The sequence below is a fragment of the Carassius carassius genome, chromosome 21 (assembly GCF_963082965.1).
Source record: "Carassius carassius chromosome 21, fCarCar2.1, whole genome shotgun sequence".
Taxonomy (NCBI): domain Eukaryota; kingdom Metazoa; phylum Chordata; class Actinopteri; order Cypriniformes; family Cyprinidae; genus Carassius; species Carassius carassius.
In genome coordinates, this window is record NC_081775.1 from 27313268 (window position 1) to 27332180 (window position 18913).

At 37.2% G+C, this 18913-nt stretch overlaps 1 protein-coding gene across 1 annotated transcript in view; it reads right to left on the reverse strand.

The window, feature by feature from the left end:
* The window catches only part of LOC132098033 (potassium voltage-gated channel subfamily D member 1-like), an 80394-nt gene extending 62803 nt beyond the window's left edge, over window positions 1-17591 (reverse strand). Inside the window, exon 1 of the mRNA XM_059504134.1 lies at window positions 16004-17591. Within this exon, the coding sequence (XP_059360117.1) occupies window positions 16004-17118 (1115 nt within the window). The 5' untranslated portion in view covers window positions 17119-17591. The remainder of the gene's footprint in view (window positions 1-16003) is intronic.
* Window positions 17592-18913: the final 1322 nt, after the last annotated feature.

The window sequence follows — 18913 nt, forward strand, 5'->3', positions numbered from 1 at the left end:
ACCTAACCCATCTGCCATTGGTCATACAAACAGATAGTCCCGCCGCCCAACTAGTACTTTATATATTAACTACAGAAAACATTGCTTAAGAAAGAAGACAGAAATTTTCAATGCGTTCAACAACACAAAGAAAATCGAACATTTGAACTGTGGCTTCACAGAAACTCAACGAATGCAAAGCTACCTCTTGGCTTTTAGCATTGCCTCATTAAGTACATGCAATATTTTGTAATGACTTATTAATGGGAAGTACATAAAAGTTGCAAGAGAATGGATTGGGAAATCATGTTTCTCCTTCAGCCCCTGATAGTTGATTGTTTACACCACCTGTCCAATAAAAAGCTGCACAAACCCAAGATCAGCTACGGCATCTGTATGATCCATATGCTGTACTTGAGTCTAATCGCAGTGCTTCAGTTTATGAGCCAAGAGCACAAACAAGAGAAAAGTATCAAAGTCTCATAACCAAAGTTTCATTCCTGGAAATCTGTTTCCAGTTCTGACCATCTGATATGCAAAGAGAAGGTCAGAAGTACAGGACAAGAGGAACATGTTTTTAATTAAATTACATTTACAAGACCTTAATTTAGACAGAACAGACCGTTATGTGATCACACAGTAATCTATTCCACATTTACCTTTAAATTTGCATAGTTTGTGGTGTACATACAAAATAAATATGTTTCTACTTGAACAAAGCTCTCAGTCTATTCTTATTTATGGAAACCACATTAAAAATTATGTCACAGTCTATGATCTTCAATGCTTCACTTCAGGAACTTGATTATTTGTCACATGTAAAGAGACATATAGCTACCCACAGAAGTTTTAAAGGTACAGTAACACAGCAAAAGTGTGTGTTTGTGCAAAACAGCAATGTAACTCACATTGTGTTTCCAAGGTTGTACAAGTTGAACTGATTCTATTAATCAGATTATATGCACACACCTTAAAGTCTTGTTTACACAAAACCACACAAAAAAGAACACTTAATTTAACACACATTGATCATTTGTGACAACATGCCCCAGTAGTAAAGTATGTTGTCACACTCTATGTCACAATCACAATAAGAATTTACTATTATAAAAGAGTAAACATGTAATAAGGATTTAAAAGGTAAAAATATAAATGGCAAAAATATAAAAAGCAGAATTTAACTATTAAAATTAGGTTTGAAGATTTGAAATGCTGCATCTCCCAACCCTGGTAATTGGGATGTAGATGAGTTTGTTTCTTTGTGAGAACAAATTTGGAGACAATCTGCATTATATCACTTGCTCAACAATGGAATTAAATCTGCACTGAATGGGTGCCATCAGAATGAGAGCCAAACAGCTGATAAAAACATCACAATAATCCACAAGTAATCTACAAGCTGTGTGCATGTAATAAACAAATCCAGCTTTAAGACTTTTAAACTTCAAACCCAAATCCTGGATGGCTTGAGGGAGAGTACGTTTTTAGCTAATGTTCATTTTTGGGGGAACTATTTCCTTGAGGTTTAGAGGCAGTAAATAAAAAGAAAATTATATCTGGAGAAAAATGCTACAAAAATGTAGAATACAGCTGTTTCAGATATAGAACGCTATAATGGAACCTAAAGAGAGCATCTAAGCCAAATTGAAAAAGGCTGTTGGGACGGTGCATGGATCTGTCAGGTTTCTTCCAGCTAACATGGTTATGTGCAGACAGTCAAGCATATGCATCAACACTTATATTAAAGCTGCAATGGCTGGCCAGGATCTCAGGAACACAGTCCAGCCCAATCATACAAGTGCTCAAAAATAAGAAAGGTTGCACGGCTGCCATTCCTCATGATTACTGTCAGATAGAGCTGAGGCTGTAAATGAAAGTCTTTCCCAATCATGCAGAAAGGTGATAATGGTCTCTGGGATGAGGGGAAATGGCAGGGACTTAATTTGACTCCACACTGGAAGCTGTAGAAATGTCTAATTAAAGATCTGTGGACTGCACACATGCGACCAGAGCTCGATGTGCCTCTTAGACTCGGTTCTTAAGTATTATTAGCGTGTTAGACCTCTGAAAATGAACAGTTTAAACTCAGATAATCCATGTTCCAACTTAAAGATAAAAAAAAATAATAATAATCATGATGTCTGCTCTTTCTGGAACACAATGAGAGCTCTTGGGATAAAATGATAAAATGCACCTCATTTTATAGATGATGAAGTGAACATGTAGAAGCACTTTGTGTCTTTTCTAATACCCTGTAGTTCACAAGACCTAAATATAGCAAATATATAAATGTCTCAAGGTATATTTAATTAATAACACATTGTTGCATAATCAGGTCAACACTAATAACTTTGTCCCCAAAAATATGGCTGTTGGTGTTATGATATAGAGGAGACCAGATCTGGGTGTCACACTTTTTACTCTAGTGAATATTTCTCAGTGTGGGGTAATTTTTCAATGTCTTTTTTTTTTTTGCTCCAAAAAGTTATTTCTGTTTAATTTACAGTTTATCTGATACATCGATTTTTCATTTATTTTTCACTTAAAGGGGTAAGTTGTCATTAAACAGCCTGTTGTAAAGTTTTCAACAAAATTAAACTAAAAGCAATTAAAGAACAATTTTTTTTTTTAAATTTACTAAAATATTCCAATTACAACACATAAAAGATAAACGTGCACTTGCCCAAACATATTCTTTATACAAATATTTTCATTCAAAACCTTCCTGAGAAGGCCCATGTGACAACTAGCCCTGTACTGTATAAAAAAAAATATATATATATATATATATATAAATTATATATATATTCATTTAGGCTTCTTATAAAATTATACTGTTTTCTACCATTACATGTTATTGAAATGCTCAAGCGTACATTAAAAACCATATTAAAGTTAATGTAAAGGTGCCTCTCTTATAGGTGACATTGAGCTCTGTGTTTTCCCTCCAGAACCAGACATGTTTAGTGGGTTATAAATCAAAGCATAATGAACAATGAACAGTTCTCTAGATGATTAAAGTGATTAACTATCAGAGTGAAAAAGAATGACTGTGTATATAAGCCATAACTAGTTAATAATGAGAGAGAAAAAAAGAAGAAGGAACAGAAACGGGAGGGGCAGGTGAACATTGGGCTTGTAATAGAGTAGACTAGGCCAGACTGAACTTTATGAAGAATAAATAATAATAATAATAACCTGAATTGGAATAGAATAGAATAGAATAGAATAGAATAGAATAGAATAGAATAGAATAGAATAGAATAGAACGTGGCCAGACAACCAGGGTCTTCAAATGTCTTCCAAAGTGTAATTATTTTTAGTCCTAAAGAATTGGCTCACATAAAGTGATCATTTTTTTTCAAATCCAGCTCTTGACCTAAAATGAATTTGACATACCCCTATAAGAAGGACAATCCTCCTGGAGTAACCTGGGGTTAAGTGCCTTCCTCAAGGGCTCAATGGTGATAATTCATGGGACGCTTCTAGCTCCCAGAAAATGAACAACTTTAAACATGAAACGTGTAGGATTTTTGTTGTTAAAAAGTTAAAGGGAAAGTTCAAACAAAAATGAAAAATCTGCCATCTGGGTGAACTATCCCTTTAAGAGTTTAAAATCTTTAGTTTGCATTTAATTTCTTATTCATAATGGAGTGATTCACCTGTGTCGTGATAATTCATGATGTGTGACAAAAACTATTTTCAACAGAAAAACACAGGAACTAATCTGCATTTCTCAAGAGACAATTATCCATCATGTATTCTGTCAAGTGCTCTCCATTGAACTTCATGGTCAGGAAACTGTCACACCACATTTTCAAACCTGAGCACACTGGGCTGAAGCATATACACACCTTCACATAGCGCACATGCAGCTCTCAGCACGTAAATGGATTTGTACTTTCAGGGTCCCACAGGTTTGCGGGTGGCAAGGTGCAAGGACAACTGATTACCTTCAGCACATTTGAGCGCAAGAGCTTTCCTTCACACAGATATTATCAGTGATTCAAGGCAGGACCTGAGGAACACTCACAGTCTGAAGATCTACAGAATCCTCACCTCACCAACAAGTCATAAAAATAATAAAATATTATTCATAAACATCTACATTCTAATTAGTAGGGCTGTGCAAAAAATCAAATGCGATTTTCCTGTGCATCTTGTCAGTAAAGGCATTCCTGTGGTTAGTAGTATATCTCCAGCATGTGCGTTCAAATAAGGATTGCCAGGTTTTCAAAACAAAACCTGACCAATTAACGTTACTTCTCAAAACTAGCCCAATCGCGTTTCGTTCCGGGCGATAAAATAAAAATGTTTTGGCGGGGTTCCCTTGGTAAAATTAGAATTTTAGGGGCTAAACATCACGTTATTTGTATTGGGGTCGCTTCGAACTGCGGACATGAAAAACAACCACAGACTTGGCAACACTTCGTATTTCATCATCTCAAAATAATTAAGGTAAATTTGATTATTCATGGTACAACCCCTTTTAGTGAAAGTTTGTCATTACTAATACTGTACATATCTGTCGGCACAGTGACACATTAAGTCCTGCTTGGAAGTAAGTAATTAATTAAGAACCAAACATGAAAACAGACTGACATGCAAAGTGTTATCAAAGCAACAGTATTCTGCACTAACTGCTTCCACAGTGCCTGCAATTCAGTCTAGTGCCGCAGTCTTCCCTTTCTCTCAAGCTCCTGTGGGAAAGGTGTGGACCTCGCCAAGAGGCACAAGCAAAAGAGGAAATGATGTCAGCTTTGTCATTTTTCTCTACAAAGGCGGTAAATGGGTCAGGCTCATGCACACAAAAGGACCACAGCCAGGGGCCACCTGACTGAGCAGCTCCGATTATTTTTGGATAGGAGGGAGGTGTAAGTTGGCCAAATCATGTCAGGAGCACTGGAGAATGGGAGGGTGCCTTTTTGCAACAGCACCATGAAGATGAATTGTGCTATCGCTACTTATGAAAACTTTGATTAAGCAATGCCTCTCAGTATGACAGTTTGAATGGTTTATATACTTGTGATGATTAATCTAGGTCACTGTAACCATAACCAACCTCTACATTCATAGATGTGTTTGATGAGAATTACATGGAAGGGGAAAAAAAGGTAATCATCTTGAAAATTCAGAGAGCTGGATTTCCTGATTTTGAGTTAACCTTCTGAATCATGTGTCAGCTTTTATGTCCTTCATAAAACATCTGAAAGGCAATGGGAACCTCTATCTAAGCTATTGTTCAATCCCAGTATTACGACACAAAGCTAGCTCTGATGGCAGTGCCTCATGGCTCTGTCCTGGGCCCGCTATTATTATCACGGTCAAATGGATTTAAAATATCTCCCTCTTCCTGACCACTGACCCTTATCCTATTATTTACTAAACTACAAGGATAATACATGCTCAGCACCTTTCTGCCAAGGATACTTGCATTTGGGTCATCACCTCTGCTGTCTCCCCACAATAAATATGATATTTACACATGACATTTTGACATTTCATTTTCTGTTCTCATGTATGTGAGAACCTGCAACCTCATAGGCAAAGTAAAATCAGACCTCTACATTTCATTGAATTATTATTCCTTATGCTGTAAAGTTGTTTATCATTTTAAAAATCTGAATGAAATGACGAATAATCACCATAGCATACTACTGAGAGGATTTTTTAATCTAATCCATCACATGGCACCATACGACTCTCTAGTCCTCAACAAATCCCTTTATCGGCAGCCAATCCAGGTGTGATCTCTTTTCCCTGTAAGATTATGTATTGCCTGTTATTGTCTGGACCCTGAGAACTGTCAGGAAGCCAGCATGAGTGTGAACTACAGTGTTCAATACAAGTCCTTTGAGCTTTGTTCAGACAGGCAGAAAAAAAAAATCATTTTCGAAGTGTCTAACTCAAAATATGATTAGTCTGAAGAGGGAGTTAAATAAAAAACAATATAATATAAAATAAATAAATATACACAAATAATTCAAATGCTGCTGTAATTACAATCATCATTATCATAATTATAAAAATCTGACTTTTTTTAGTTTTTGTATCAAATATGATTAGTCTTAAGATAAGAAAGAAATAATATTAATGAAAAATATAAACAACACAATTAAATTAATATATACAAATTTATATATATTATAAAGATAAAGAAATTATAAAAATAAAAAAATGCATATTAACTGCACTTATTTTAATTGACTGCAATCCGATCTGATGACTAAATTGGATTGGCAGAATAAAAAAAGCCTTAGTCCATGAATCACAGACAAACAGCATAAAATAACATACAGTATGAAATGGCAAAGATATGTTAAGATGGGTGGCTAGAAAACAGATGGACTTGGTGACTTGTGAGCTTTTGCAAATATTCAAACGGTTATATTTACAGCCATGCAGCCAAACACTTATTCAGAAACCACACACATCACACAAAGATTGTGCCATTAAAGGTAGACAGTATCTAACCTTGATCACTTCTTCAGCAGTACCTGGAAATCAGGTGGAATTGGAAGAACATTTGAGACACTGCTTGTGCTTTTAAGACTGATCTCTACAAGGCAGAATGTCTGAGACACCTGATAAGCAGACCATAATTACAGATGGAAAGACCACAGGCAGCTGATGATATTGGTTTTATTTCAGATCAGAGGAATTCAAATTCATTTGCAGGGAGGAAGTTGGTTTGCTTTGATTAAATGGCAGAATAAATGTACTTAAACATCCATCTGTATGTGACATTGCACTAAATTATAAAACACACAATGTGCTAGCTGTCAACGAAAAGGTCAATTTACTTATCTTTGGAGTAATTAAGTTAAATGTAGAGATCAGCCAAAAATGAAAATTCTGTAATCATTTACTCATCCTCACATCGATTTTTCTGCAAAACACAGAAGCGGATGTCAAACAAAATACTGAAAGAAAAAAGAAGAACACCATCAAAAAAGCAACAGTCTAAGTCAAGCCTGCTCAAGCCATATATGTGTGAGGAAGGAACCCAAAAGTCATAATTTGCTTCAAATCTTCCCTTCCGCTGAACTTGTCAAATCTCATTAGCATTTCTGCATATTCAATGCATGACTTGAAAATCAGTGCAGTCTGGCATTACTGATATCAAATCTGATCTAGATGTTATATAGTTATTAATTAAATATTCAGATCTTTAAATATAAACAAAAGTGAATGAGATTAAAGGAAAATCATGCAGTTTTGGAAAAACATGAGGGTGAAAACTAATTAAGTATAGTCTCCTGGTAGCCAGTATTATATTTTATCCCTCAAAATCACCTTTGATAATCAAAATGACATATTTAAATGTTTTTTTTTCAATTAAAATAATTTCTTTGTGTCTTACAATGGCTTAGTAAACTATGCTTTATGAACATTCAAATAGTCCCCTCCACTCAACTGCACCATGCTGCTTTCCATTTACCTCAGAAGTTGGATGAAGCTGGGAGTGACACCACACACAAGTGGACCATGTTCCAGTAAAGAAGTCAGAAAACTAAGATGCCCATTGTTAACAATACCAGTTGTTTAAAAATCTTGTGTGTGTTTTTTTTCACAGAGTTTATTGAGACCCAGACAAACAACATATACTAGGCTACTTTTTTTTTTCTCTTTTGTTGATGCACTGAGCACCCATATTGGATTCTTAAGTCGGAACTCTGCTCCGGTAAGGCGTTCCAGTTAAAAGTTCCAACTGGAAACTTGGAATTTCCAACATCTGAGTACAAATTGAATGCAGCATTAGAACTGCTTCTCTTTCACTCAGTTAGCAAAGTAGCAAAAACACAACGTATGTTGTTGTGATTGTTTACAAACAAAAAAAATTATTTGGTAGACTGCCGTTTTAAGGAGAAAATACTTGGAAAGGCTGACTGATAAATTTGCACAAATCCTTCAACGAACTGCACCATATCCACACCTGAATTAAATCTGTTCTCAGCTGACATTATCTCTCATGTCACAGTCAAATACCTCAGCCAATCACGGTTGACCTTTACACACCAAAAAAACAAAACAAAAAAAACATGTGGTTCCCACAGCTTCCAGCACAAGATAAATTATGTGAACTGAACCAAGACCAGAACCACATTACATCACTAATACATAATTCTGACAGATCATCATTCCGAGGAGAAAAATAAATAAATAAAATAAGAGGCCCAATCTCATCACGCAGCCTGACAGCTTCAATGAAGTGATAAGTCGTGTGGTTTCTGTCACAGACATTAGCGCTTAGCACGGCTGCTGTGAGGTCTCTTGGGTCTAGCATTGTTCAAGGACGACGCTTTTCCCACAAGACACTTATATAAGCCAACAGCAGATGGTGAGTGTAGACTCTAGAGAGGGACACTGATGCTCTGGGACAACAAGTTTTGTCCTCTTATAAAGGGACAGCTTAACGTTACTCCCTGACTGGAAATATTTTGAACAGCCCATCATATCTGTTATTGATAAATGCTAAAACAAGCAAAGTAGGACCGAAACTCATTTGAGAACCAATCAATCTGTAAATCTTACTGTCACAGTTTATGAATTCGCTGTCTCTCTCGCGTCTTGTTAAGTGTGCAGGTGTGTGTCTGTGGGCGTGGCCTGTTATCACGGCTGATCACCAGCTCCACCTGCTACCTATTGTGTGTGTCTATTTAAGTGCAGTAACTGGTGTCTCATGTTCTCAGATCGTTGTGGTTCTCCGGTGTGCTCCCTTCTGTTCCCCCGTGCTGTTTATCGTGCTGTTCGTGAATCGTGGATTCTTCTCTGTTCTTCGTCATGTCTTCCTGCAACCTGCACTGGGATTACGAGCACCGTCAACTGGGATACTACACTGAATCACAGAGGATCATCACTGGTTGTCCACTGAAGTCCCTGCGTCACCCACCATCGGAGTTTGTGATCGTTCGACCTACCATCTGGGTTGTGGACTATCTGTGTTGTCTCCTTTCTGGCAACTCTTATTTACCTTATTAATAAAGCGCTCTTGCTTTTGCATCCTGCTCCTGTCTTACGTAACACTTTCTTTGGATTACACAGATTTTATTTCCTATATTTTATTTGAAAAAATTTCAATTCCATATCTTCCCTAATATGCTCTTTGAAAGCAATAAAAAAATGTAAATGTTTAAATACACTATATATTCTGTTTAAAAAATTTTAAAATAAATAAACACACACACACACACACACACACACACATATATATATATATATATATATATATATATATATATATATAATGGCAGTGCTGCAGTGCATTGTGCACATGTTAGGGCATAAGAGCTGCTTGCCCACAGGGAGACAGGTTTAAGTTTGACCTGGGTCATGTCCCAATCCCATTCACCCTCTCTCACCCTATTTTCCTATTTTGTCTACACTCCACTTTCCTTAAAATGAAAGGCAAATAGGCTGAAAGGCCAAAAATAAAAATTATATATAGTTATTAATCTCAATATAAGCAAGATAATTAATTAATTAACTGAATAGCGTTGAATTGAATTCGTTGAATCTATCTATCCATTCATCTATCTGCCTACATACCTTCAATCTATCCATCAATCCGCCCATCATCTAATCTATTACTAAAAAAAATAAATTCATATTTTTCAACTCAACATTCAATTCATTTAATTAAAAATGAGTCCCCGTATATTCATTGCTTTGAATTTCAATTTACTGTATTCTAATTATATTTCCCAAATTTGTGTCAAATTCAAATTGCAATTCTGCATTCTGTTGGCCAACTCAATTCAAATTACATTTCCTCTTCACTTCTGCACATTTTTAACTCAAGCAGTCAAGGTAACTCCTTCTGCCAAGATCACCTCATTTACGAGCAGCTTCTGTTATGTCTTACACTGGGCTACTGTATCCTGCTTTCTCCCAGGTTGTATTAAATAATAACTTAGAAGGTGCATTAAACATTTAACACAGTATCCAAATGGAACGAAGCAGACATCTTAATTCAGCAGCCCCTGCTACAAACACTGCCCTGTCAAGGTCAAAGGAGAGGAAGCGTAAAGTTGGATATTAAGTCCTGGTAATGTGAATTCCACTCGCCTGCCGCCACAGACCAACCAATCGAATCTTGCACTTGCTCAGTGTCTTTGCTTGCTCCTTTGATCTGCACACATGCATTTCTCACTGCACAGTAAAGCTAAAGCAGAGCGTTTATCCGGCTCTCTCCAGAGGGAACATGGCCAGTCAACCCAGCCGAGAATAAAACATTAATGCATCAGGTGATCTTTGTACTGAACAGCCACAAATATATTCATTTATTCAATTTAAACATTCATTAACATGCACGCTGAAGCATGCAACCTGATGGAGTTATTTGATTTTCATTGCCCGGGATTTCCAAACCACAGAAGTGCATAATTATATTTGGAAAATATGATTATAGGGTTTACAATGCCATACTTTTCGTCGCTCTGTTTTTCAGGCATATTAACATATAAATGCAAACAGATAGTCCTGAATTTGAACACTGAACATTACTTTTGCTGTTCCAACATGATTGCTTCCAGATTTTATTTTCTTTGGAGACTACACAATGGTCACATAGCCAGGTAGATGTTAAAATAAATAGGTTTAAGGTGAAATGTCACTGATTAGGTTTTAAGTTGCAGGATGGCGTCACAGACTTGCTTTACACAGACAAAACTTGCTTGACATCATTATTCGCTTAAAATCTTTCCTTCCACTATAGCTCTGAAATCTCATTCACATTTCTGCATATTCAAACATGCAACAATGATTTGTCAAAAATCATACAAGTTTTAGATGAGGGTGAAAAGTTTTTTTTTTTCTTAATTTAAAAAAGAAAATGCAATTGAAATTGAATTTGAATTTTTTTTTTTTTTAATAATAATCAGTTTCCCGAAAGAAAAAAAGAATTCCTAAAGCAAAATAAATAAATTAGCATTAAGCAAAATTCACCTGGAGAAAAATATAAAACTGAATCACAATACCAACCATTCTTAAACCACGCAATCTAAACCATCACACGTTGCAAATGTGTGACACAGGTTTAATAATTTGTTAAAATCAGCTCTAGCAATAGCAACAGTGATTATTACTACTAATAAGCACATTATAGATGGCTTCTAGATGGCATAAACGGATAGACAAAGCATGATACTGTTATATCAAACATCTGAACCTCTTATATTAATGAGAACCATCTGTTTGGGAGCTGCACTTCATGAAATGGGCAAATTGTATATTTCAGATTATACATTTAGGTAAAAGAGATCATATTATACACAGTTCAATATATACAAAAATTGTATATAAAATATGTAGACTTCTAGATAGCAATAACTCTGCACAGATATGGTTATTACCATCTCACCAAAGATAAATGTATAAAATGTTCCTGTCATTTGATGAAAAACTGCTGAAAACCTGATAGCAGGTAATATATATGTGTGCGATGATCATGTAAACAGGATGATGTATTGCTTGAGAGTGTTAATACGCAGCTCCTGACATTTGCACGATAAGCTCAGATATTATGAATAATATGGTGCTATTTCCGACATTTGCCTAACACACACGAAGATTGTCATTAACACTAATGTGAATCTGATATCTAAACCTGTCCACTATTGTTACAGACCATCATAATTTTTCCACTGCCCGAAAGCAAGAGAAATGTAGTTGCACCAAATTCACAACAATGTCGTATATCAAAGTATCCAACGTATACTGGCTGCAACTAAAAAATTGTATGTGAAACCATATGCAGTATGCAACGATATACATTACAAATATGATTTTGAATCATAACCCCCCAGGTCACTATGATACAAAGTGCATCCATAAGCATTCTGAAAAACTCTTTAATAAAGAATAAAAAGTCATGAATCGATCTGAAGGTGTGACTCATAACATTACAAACTCTGATTTAAAGCCAGGATTTGAAATTAAGAAAGTAAAGACATCGTTTTGATGATCAGTCATTTTAAAAGGATCAAATGATGCGATTAAAATTTTTCTTCTTCTTTGTAGTTTTACAAGCTCTTGGTGAAAGTAAGTTGCAAATCCAAAGAGATATTCTTTATCAAAGTTACGACTCTGTCACGCCACTCTAAAATGACTCATTTAAACATGCTCTCCCATATGTCTACGTCACTATGTGAAAATATTTGCGTAATGCCGCCTAAATATTCACACAAAGAAAGAAGGCGTGGTTTCAGTAACTGCAGTTAGTGTTGAAGCAGTCATGTCAGGGAGATGCTGTGTGTTTCTAGGCGAAACCAAAAGCACTTTATTTGGCCTATATTAGATGCTTTTAGGAATCTTTAAGATTACTTACAGAACAGCAACGCATTTTATGGACAAACGTTTTGTGATCCTAGGAGAGAAGGTATATCTGACTTTGCTATGACAATCTGATGCTTCTGAATCAGCTACTGTAAGTATGTTTTGTTATCAATTTAAGTTTTTGTTATTGAATGTTCAAATGCGGAGTTTTGTGCATCACGCATGTGTATGTGTGTGTGTGTGTCTGTGTGTGTGCCCTCGCATCTGTCATAGAGAGTGAGCGAGAGATAGAGTCACACAGTGGAGTCAGCTGTCTTAAACATCCATGGCTTGTGTATGAGCTTCATCACTGTGTCTGTCATGTCACTCTGTTCCCCTTTCAGGCTTGAACTGATGGTAAAACTAAGGACATGATTAACTGTCTTTACAATTATTTTCTAAGATAAAGCTTGCGATTATGGAAAGGGGCATTACATTTGCGACGACAGCTTGCAGTGTTCGGCCAATCACAATGCACTGGGCCTGTTGGCCAATCAGAGCAGACTGCGCTTGTCGTAAGGAGGGACTTTGTAGAAAACTACACATTTTTGAGAGAGGCGGGGCACAGAGGACCAACAATAATGTACAGTATTTGAAAAATAAAGTGTTTTTTGAACATTAAAGCATGTCAACATATTCTATTACACCAAATACACAAAATAATGATCTTTAAAAAAACATCATATGACCCCTTTAATATTAGTCACTGGCTATATATATATATATATAAAATTACACATATATAGCAAAATAGTTTCTTATTGTATTATATGATAGAATAAAGGTCGCACATTAGAAGTCTTCATCTGAAATTTGGCAATTAAATTCAAACTCCTAAATACAAAACTTACATTAAATTGAAGTTACACTGACTGATGGCTTCAACAGAAGTGGATTTATAACGTAATGAAGGGAGATTTTATTCTCAGAACCTGATTATTGGCTCAAACATTGCCATTAGTGCTAAGGGAAATCTGTTTGAAAACAAAACAAATGAATAGATATTGCTGCCAGTTTATTCTTAACACTAGAAATGGGAGGTCAAATCGAGCACATTACATTGTAGGATATGTTATTTCACAGTGTGCTATGGTTATATACCACACTTTTTTTTAGCCAAACGTAGCAGCTCATTCAGGTGTTCCATGCATAGAGAAAACTAGCACACTTGGGCCGTATTCTTACTACACACTGAAAAAAATTGTAGTACTGTATGATACTAAGTCATTGGGAACACAGCCTACATGCGCTATAATCTACATCACAGTACTCTGCAACATTTGACTTATTCTCATTGCATCTGTGTGGGTGTTTTCTACCCAACAACAACAACATGAAAAAAGAAAGAGAGACCACATTGCGATATTTTGCAAAACAGCCAAACGTTTCAGGAAAACGTTTTAAGAGAAACACATATAAAATGACTACGCTTCACCTATCTCCCTCATCTTCTGCTCTGGAGCGCAGTGACACAGCGTTCCACGCTTCATCTATCACTCTGAGGGATTAAACTGCATCAGTGAACAAGAGAAAACTGGACTCTGTCATTTCTGCTTCCCTAAAGCCTGACAGCAAACCAATGGCCAGAGACCAACACAGCGCATCACTTATTCACAGCTCAGTTTATGAGCAAATGTCTCAGTACAGAGAACCATAAAAGAGGTTTCAGGGTATAACTGCTGGAATCAAAGTCACATATACTGGTTTTGTAGCTAGGGGTGATTTAAGTTTCTCTAACCTTGCATTTTTTTTACATATAGACAGGTGTCTTAAATTTAAGCAAGAAGAAAGTAACTCTCCTGGTTACTAGAGCCATTTTTTTTCTAAATAAAATATCATAGAAATAATTATATTAATAATATAAAATAATTAAATAATATAAATACGTGGTTTTCAACCTGTGGGTCGCGGTGGTATTGCAGGTGGGCAGCCAATTACTATTAAAATAAATAATTATATTGTTAATATATGTAAAAATCATAACATAATAACATCATTTCATATATATAATTAAATAACAAAAAATAAAGATTAAACTGTAACTAAGTAATAAACCCCCAATTTATATTTTTGCTGCATACACTACAGAACAACAAATTCAAACATGCATAAATGGCTGTCAACATTGCTCCGCTGACCTTCTTCCCTCTGCCGAGCTCTGGCTGGATCTGGTTTTCCCGTTTTGCTGAGCAGTGCCAGACCAAGATATTTTCTGTTCATTGCCAGTTCATTCTAGGGCTCTGCGAATAATAGAAATCGTCATAAAATCACGATTTGAGTGTGCACGATTTTACGCGGCCCTGACCTCCCGCAGTATGCTATCCGATCAAATCAGAATCATATGCCTAACTCCAGGTTCACACACTGTCTGTGATGCATCTTTTTTCCAAGCCCATGTTAACGGATCAGAACGTTCACACTGCATGCGGTAAAACGCTAAAAATAAAAACGTGCGGAAATAATTAATATCTAGAACATGAGCATAGAGAGAGTTGAGTGCACAGGACGCAGTTTAAGTGAGAGGAGACACGTTTTAAGTGCGCACAGTCTCGAGGCGAGAGCAGCGTGTATCTGAGCAAGCATGTCTGGTTTTGTGACAGAGCAAAGGAAATCTGCGTGCGAACAGAGGGATTCGCGCTCGTGCATTATTTTAATGTGCTTTCACGTTAAATTAATGCGCTCTCGCTGCTGCTTCTGCACCACGTACACATACTGTATACACACTGCAAACGGAGTATGTGTGAACCTGTATAATGTATAACAAATCTATTTCAACACCTGAGGCACTGCTACAATTAATGAGCTCTATGAACAATGCATGGCAAAAAGAAAAAAGTCCCTGGACACGGGATTTATTTATTTATATATATTTTTTTGCCATATGTGTATTTTGTTACACCTTTACTATAGCGATTATTTTGACTTATGTCTGTTCTAGAGAAGTTACAACTTTTTGATAAAGCTCTAATTGGTTTTCTTTTGGAAATATGTTTCAAAATAATCCTGAATGCATTTATGTATGTAAAGCATATCTGTGCGTGTCAAAATTGTGATTAAAATCGAAATCTCTAAATTGATCAAAGAAATCGCAATAGTTTTTTTTTTTTTTTTTGTCCATATTGCACAGCCCTAGTTCATTCAATAAATACAGTTAACAATCTAGCTTCTGAGTGCTAAGTTATTAACCCAACAATAGCGGGGTCAGTTAATTTTTTTGCAGTGGGCCGCGCAAACATATGTGTTTTGTTGTGTGGGCCGCGAGCTGAAAAAGGTTGGGAACCACTGATATAAATTAATGTTTATTTTATGTATTAACTATTTAGGTATAATAATATAATTATTACATATAACAAAAAAACTGAGATAGTAAACCTGAATGCTTGTAAGCAAATCAGTGTTCAATCAAAAAAAAAAAGCTCACACAATAGCTATAACTTTACGAAAAAAACCCTGTTCATATTCAAACTTCACTGCAAAGGTTTAATTTGAACTTCTATATAAGAACATTGTCAGCATCATAAATGAGCAATGAAGCTGTAAGTGGTTTGGATCACATGGAAATTTATTAATGCTACCATGGAACCAGTTTCAATGCAGTCTAAACAAAAACACCAGTCGACAGTCGTTGAAAACCTCTCTGCATATAGAAAAACCATCTGTCGCATTTTCAAAACATCACAAGCTGCATATAAAAAGGTAATGGACTTACCCAAGTGTTGTCATGGTGACTATGGTGTACCAGAAGGAGGCTGGAATGCTGGTAAAGTTGGTTCCCTTGGTACCTTTCTCGGCATAGAACATGACGGTAGCAAATATTATGATGGCCATGGTGAGGGAAAACAGGAGGAAGCCCAACTCAGAAGCGCAGCTCTTCAGAGTATAACCCAGGATCCGCAGGCCCTGAGAATGACGCGAGAACTTGAAGATCCGGAAGACACGGAACACCCTCAATGTGACGAACGCGCCGCTCACATCCTCGTTCTCAGGCATGACCAGGCCGATGTAGTAGGGCATGATGGCGACAACGTCAATGACGCTCATGACCGAGCGCATGAACTTGCAGCGGCTGGGCGCGGCGAAAAGCCTCATGAGGTATTCGAATGTAAAGATAAGGACGCAGGCCGTGTCCATGCAAAAAAACGCCAGCGTGTATTTCTCCCCGCATGGCAAGTCTTTCTTGCTGCCTTTGGGGGGTCGGCAGGGGACGGTTTCCACCACATTTGCGATGACTGAAACAGCGATGAAGAAACCTGTGACGTAGTAGAAAACGAGAGCCATGGTGCTTGTGTGGGGGTTTTCAAAGGCGCGCCACAAACGTTCCCGAGATGTGCTGTCTGGCGGAAGTGGAGTATCTGTCGCATTTTCAGCCTCCGTGTCCTCAGCCAAACGTTCCTGGTTCTCTTTCTTGCGGTCCCTGTACTCTTCCATGCAGCAGTCACCGATAATATCTGGCACAATGCCGTAAAATGCCAGCTCCTCGTCAAAGGCCTGAATGCACTCCTGCTTCGGATAGTGAAGCTTGCCGGTTCGGTAGAAGTTCAAAATGTGGCGAAACATCTCCGGGTCCCTGTCGAAGAAATACTCCTGAGTGTCCTCGTTGTAGAAAAACTCCTTTTCCGAGCTGCCCAGCAGAGTGTCGGGATAGCGGTCCAGCGTGTTCTTCCATGTCTGGAAGCGGAGTCCACTCACGTTTACGAACAGGATCTCGTCGTTGCGGCTTTTTTTGTCCACGGGTGGTTTGGGCATGGTTTTCTTGGCCAGAGGAAGCCAGCCGACAGCTGCTGCCCTGGCAAATGGTAGCCATGTTGCCACTCCAGCAGCCATGTTTAATTTGGTGGCTAAGCGTTGCTAATGAATCAAATATGTCAATGAGAGGAACACCAGTCAATCCTGAGAAGTTTTTCAGAACCTTTTTGGACAAGAAAGAGTCTTTCCAAACTAGTCATCCGAGCTGAGGATCTCAGAGTAGTTCCTTGCTTTGTCTGTACATTTATTAAGCTAAGAAGGAATCCTGCGAGGTAAATGGAAGTAGGCGTGTGTTTTCATTATCTGCTACTAAAAATTTGGGGCTGTCAGAGTGTTAAATCCATTTGAATCTCAGGATCTCCATATATCAAAAAAGATTCTGAAATGACCCATTAAAATTCATCAAGTCTTTTGTTTGCAGATTGTGGCTGTTCAAAGAATCAGTTCAGCTATTTAAAGGGTTAACCATCTTGGCCATTTCTTGCAAACTCTGCCGGGGAATACTGATTTGTTGCTGCGCTGTGCCGTTTCAAATTTTTATTAGTCTGTGATGAGGCTTTCTGAAGTTAGCAAGAAGAAGAATTCTCCTCTTTCTTTTGTTTGAAGGTGTTCTCCCTCCTTTTTATGCAATTTCAAGACTCTTGCCTTTAATTTTTCTTTTCTCCAAGCTTCAAGTGGATACTCAATCTCACAAGAGGCTATGAAGATTTTCAAACGGAGATCTCAGAACTGCAGCCACCTGGACTCCAAGTATGGCCGTTCCTTCATGCACCTGTCATGAAACAGCACAACAAATCCTTAGATGATGTCTTAAAGCAACATGGGACACAGTAGCTACTTTCGCCAGCTTGTTTTACGTCAGAGACTGTTAAAATACACAAGCTTCACAGTCTGTTTATGAGAGCTCTCGCACACTTTGTGCTACACAGAAAACGTGCCATTACACTGTACATAGATAAAATAGGATACACAGAAATACATTCATAAATTGCTTATAAATATTTATTTATTTGTACTACTTTATAAAAAAAATAGTTTGCATAGAGAGCTATCATTTTTCAATGCAATCAGAAAAATGCTATTATTTTGCAAAAGTAAATGTTCAGGTTCAAAACAATCGATATGCAACGTATAAAGTCAATCAATAATGTGTTTCCCCACTTCTAAGCTAATGCAACTTCCTGTTGCATCTAAATGTCTCAGTATAAAGAACCTCCCTAACCCAGAATCAGATTTTAAAACCAACAAAAACTTTTTAGGGTTATCATCACATAACCACACGACTTTCAGAGGACGGGTGACCCATCCCAGTCCCAACATAATGCATACAACACATTCCCACAATCAAAAATCAATAATGCATTACTCTACACCTCCTGCGCCATGCACAAGAACATGCACGTAGAAGACGAACAGTAAATTCTGGGTTTACATTAGCACTAATGCAGCTCTGGAGCAAAACACATTAACCAACTTATTCTTTCTTTTTTTCGTCAGATGCGAGTGTAAACGCAAATGTAGGTGCTTCTAAAATTTCCTTAAATGCACATTCCTTTAAGTGACACACAAAATTAATGAGAGCCGTAAATAAAACAACATAAAAAAGTCAAGCAAGTTGACAGCAGTAACGATAAGTAATGACTTATTTTTAAAGACTTGTTACCTCTGAGACAGACGAGAGGAGGAAGAGTTCAACGTGAGGGAAAGCTGATGAAAGTAAGAAAAAGGAAAGAAACAGCAATCACTCTGCAGCAGTCCTGGCATCTCGCGTGCAGCTTGTAAAGGAGCGACCGTAATGCCTAGTCCTCCTTGCCTCTCTCTCCTCTCCTCCGCTGCTCTGTTGCATTCGTGCGCTGCCTCTCTCTCTCTCTTT